The 2,737-nt window shown below is 45.3% G+C and overlaps 1 protein-coding gene across 3 annotated transcripts in view; it reads left to right on the top strand.

The window, feature by feature from the left end:
* The window catches only part of MFN1 (mitofusin 1), a 43,859-nt gene that overhangs the window by 11,438 nt on the left and 29,684 nt on the right, over positions 1-2,737 (top strand). For all 3 annotated transcript variants that reach the window (XM_025195992.1, XM_006017145.3, XM_006017144.3), the window contains exon 6: positions 1,704-1,812. In XM_025195992.1, the coding sequence (XP_025051777.1) occupies positions 1,704-1,812 (109 nt within the window). The remainder of the gene's footprint in view (positions 1-1,703; positions 1,813-2,737) is intronic.

Here is a 2,737-nt window from a genome sequence, read left to right as displayed (position 1 = left end):
AATCTCGGGACGTCATTCTCCCCCTGTACTCGGCCTTAGTGAGGCCGCAGCTGGAGTACTGGTGTCCAGTTTTGGGCTCCACAATTCAAAAGGATGTGGAGAAGCTTGAGAGAGTCCAGAGAAGAGCCACGCGCATGATCAGAGGTCAGGGAAGCAGACCCTACGATGACAGGCTGAGAGCCCTGGGGCTCTTTAGCCTGAAAAAGCGCAGGCTCAGGGGTGATCTGATGGCCACCTACAAGTTTATCAGGGGTGACCACCAGCATCTGGGGGAACGTTTGTTCACCAGAGCGCCCCAAGGGATGACGAGGTCGAATGGTCACAAACTACTTCAAGATCGTTTCAGGCTGGACATAAGGAAGAATTTCTTTACTGTCCGAGCCCCCAAGGTCTGGAACAGCCTGCCACTGGAGGTGGTTCAAGCGCCTTCATTGAACACCTTCAGGATGAAACTGGATGCTTATCTTGCTGGGATCCTATGACCCCAGCTGACTTCCTGCCCTTTGGGCAGGGGGCTGGACTCGATGATCTTCCGAGGTCCCTTCCAGCCCTGATGTCTATGAAATCTATGAAAGAATTTCACAATGCTCTTTTTTTCTTTTGGGTTTTTTTTCTCACTAGAACTGCACTTCCAAGTGTTCTTGTTTCCAAAGAAATTAAAGAACTCCATAGACTTACCCAGGCAAAACTTTATTGAAATCTAGTTATTTCTTTGAGGTTTTCCCTTAAAGTCAAAGAAATGCTCACTCTCAAGTGTACTATGGTGTATGCAAAATTCCATAACCTAGCTGAAAAATTGAAGCTATTTTGAAGAAAAATTGATCCTATATTTTTGGTTGAGATGTGAAACTTCAGCAGTTTATATCCATTGAAACTTTTCACATTTTTTTCACTAGTTCTAGACATTCAGAAATTGTTTAAGGGTCTCCCTTTTTTTAGTTGTTCAAGCATTAAAAAAAATATTCTGATGAAGTTTGGCCAGTGATGCTGGGGAATCTTAAAAATTGGTCAGCCATGTATCCTTCACATCCCTATCCCTCTCCCAGGCCATTTGTGTCATGTCTGCTTACAAACTCTGTAGAGCTTTTAGTATATGCAAAAGGCAGCTCTAATAGCTAAATCATTTCTTGGCAAGAAAGAAGCTTTCATTTTATCTAAGATAAGATGTTCTGTGGTTCCATTAATGCAAAAGGAAAGTCATAAATGTAAGAACTTTATGGAGCAAAACATTCTGTCATTAGAGATGGCTTGATAAAAGTTGTGACCTTAATGCTATGCTATAGTAACAACTCGGAAGTCTGGTGTCTTCTGGCCATATAAGGCATTTCCTGTACTTTCCTATTAAAGTGTTGCTTCCCTTATTTAGAGGGATCTTTCATAAGGATGAAAGTGTAACTGAGTATTGCTACCTATTCAGCCTCTAGATTCTCTGCTGACAGTGCTAGTTTTGTTGGTAGCTTTTTCTGTTGTGGACACGGATCTATTGGAAACTCACTTGTGAAATGAGCTGGCAGTCTTGTGACTGATGGTAAGCAAGTAGTTGCTTTCTTGTGACCAAGTAGGCTTGGTTTAAGCAAGCAACCTAGACTTCATGTCCCATTACCTAGGCCCTGACATATTCAGTCCTCTTGCTGTTTCTAAGAAAAAAGAATTTTGCTTTGCTGGATAGTAATAATAATAAATATGTTTTTCCCCCCCAACAGCCCCGGCACAGATGTCACTACAGAGCTAGACAGCTGGATTGACAAATTCTGCTTAGATGCTGATGTATTTGTCTTGGTTGCTAATTCAGAATCAACTCTAATGAATACGGTAAAATACTGCTTTGTTAATTTTGAGTTAGATATTCATTTAAATACACAACAGCTTATTTGACAAGTCCATTGGTTTGTGGGCATGTCAACATGGAAGGCTTAGCAATTAATCTAGCTAGACTTGTATATTAGTATTTTAATTACAGTACAGGTTAATGAAAAAATGTGGCATAACAGAGCGCTGGGGTCTTGTTCACTGCTTTTACTGATGATTTGCCATCTGATTTGGAGCAAGTAACTCATCCTGTCTGCCTTAGACTACTCCCTGAAGCTATAGTAATGCTTTTCCAGATATGTGAGTGACTTGATACTCCACTGAAAGAGAAGAGGGGCTAATACTATTATCAAGGAAATAAGCTGCACAAAAGTGCTTGAGAGAGGTTTCTTATTGGATTCTTATCAGATTGGTACCGATATAAAGAAAATTTGGATATCGGCCCGATAAATGCCCCTGCTGCAGAGCTGACAACATAGAGAGCTGGCTCCAGCTGGTGAGTTGGAAGGGGAGGAGGAAGGGAAGGCATGGGGGGTGCAGATCACCACCCCTACAGTGTGGGAAGGAGGGGGCGGGGGCAGGCACTGCCCAGGTGGGGTGGGGGTGTGAGACGGAGGCATGTGGGGGGCGCTTGCATCCCTGGAGGAGGGGTGCCCCCTGGATCAGCGCAGAGGGTGGGGCTGGAGCTGGCACTGCACAGCTCTTCTCTTTAGGGGCTGGGCTCGGAGCAGGCCCCAGGAGCGCTATGAGGGGCTGCAGCCACCCCAAATTTTGCCACAGCTCTGCTTCAAGCCCCACACTGCCAGGTGCAGCCCAGCTCCATGTCGTGCCTCTACCCATGTGCTGGGAAGAGCTGAGGCTGCGCTAGGAGGCTGGCGTCAGTGGGACTGGACCTGCAGCCAAATTTGGAGTGGCTGGCGGCCCCCCC

This window comes from Alligator sinensis, unplaced genomic scaffold, assembly GCF_000455745.1.
Source record: "Alligator sinensis unplaced genomic scaffold, ASM45574v1 scaffold301_2, whole genome shotgun sequence".
Classification (NCBI taxonomy): Eukaryota; Metazoa; Chordata; order Crocodylia; family Alligatoridae; genus Alligator; species Alligator sinensis.
Note: the sequence above shows the minus strand (reverse complement) of the source record. Positions and strands in the feature narration are given on the sequence as shown.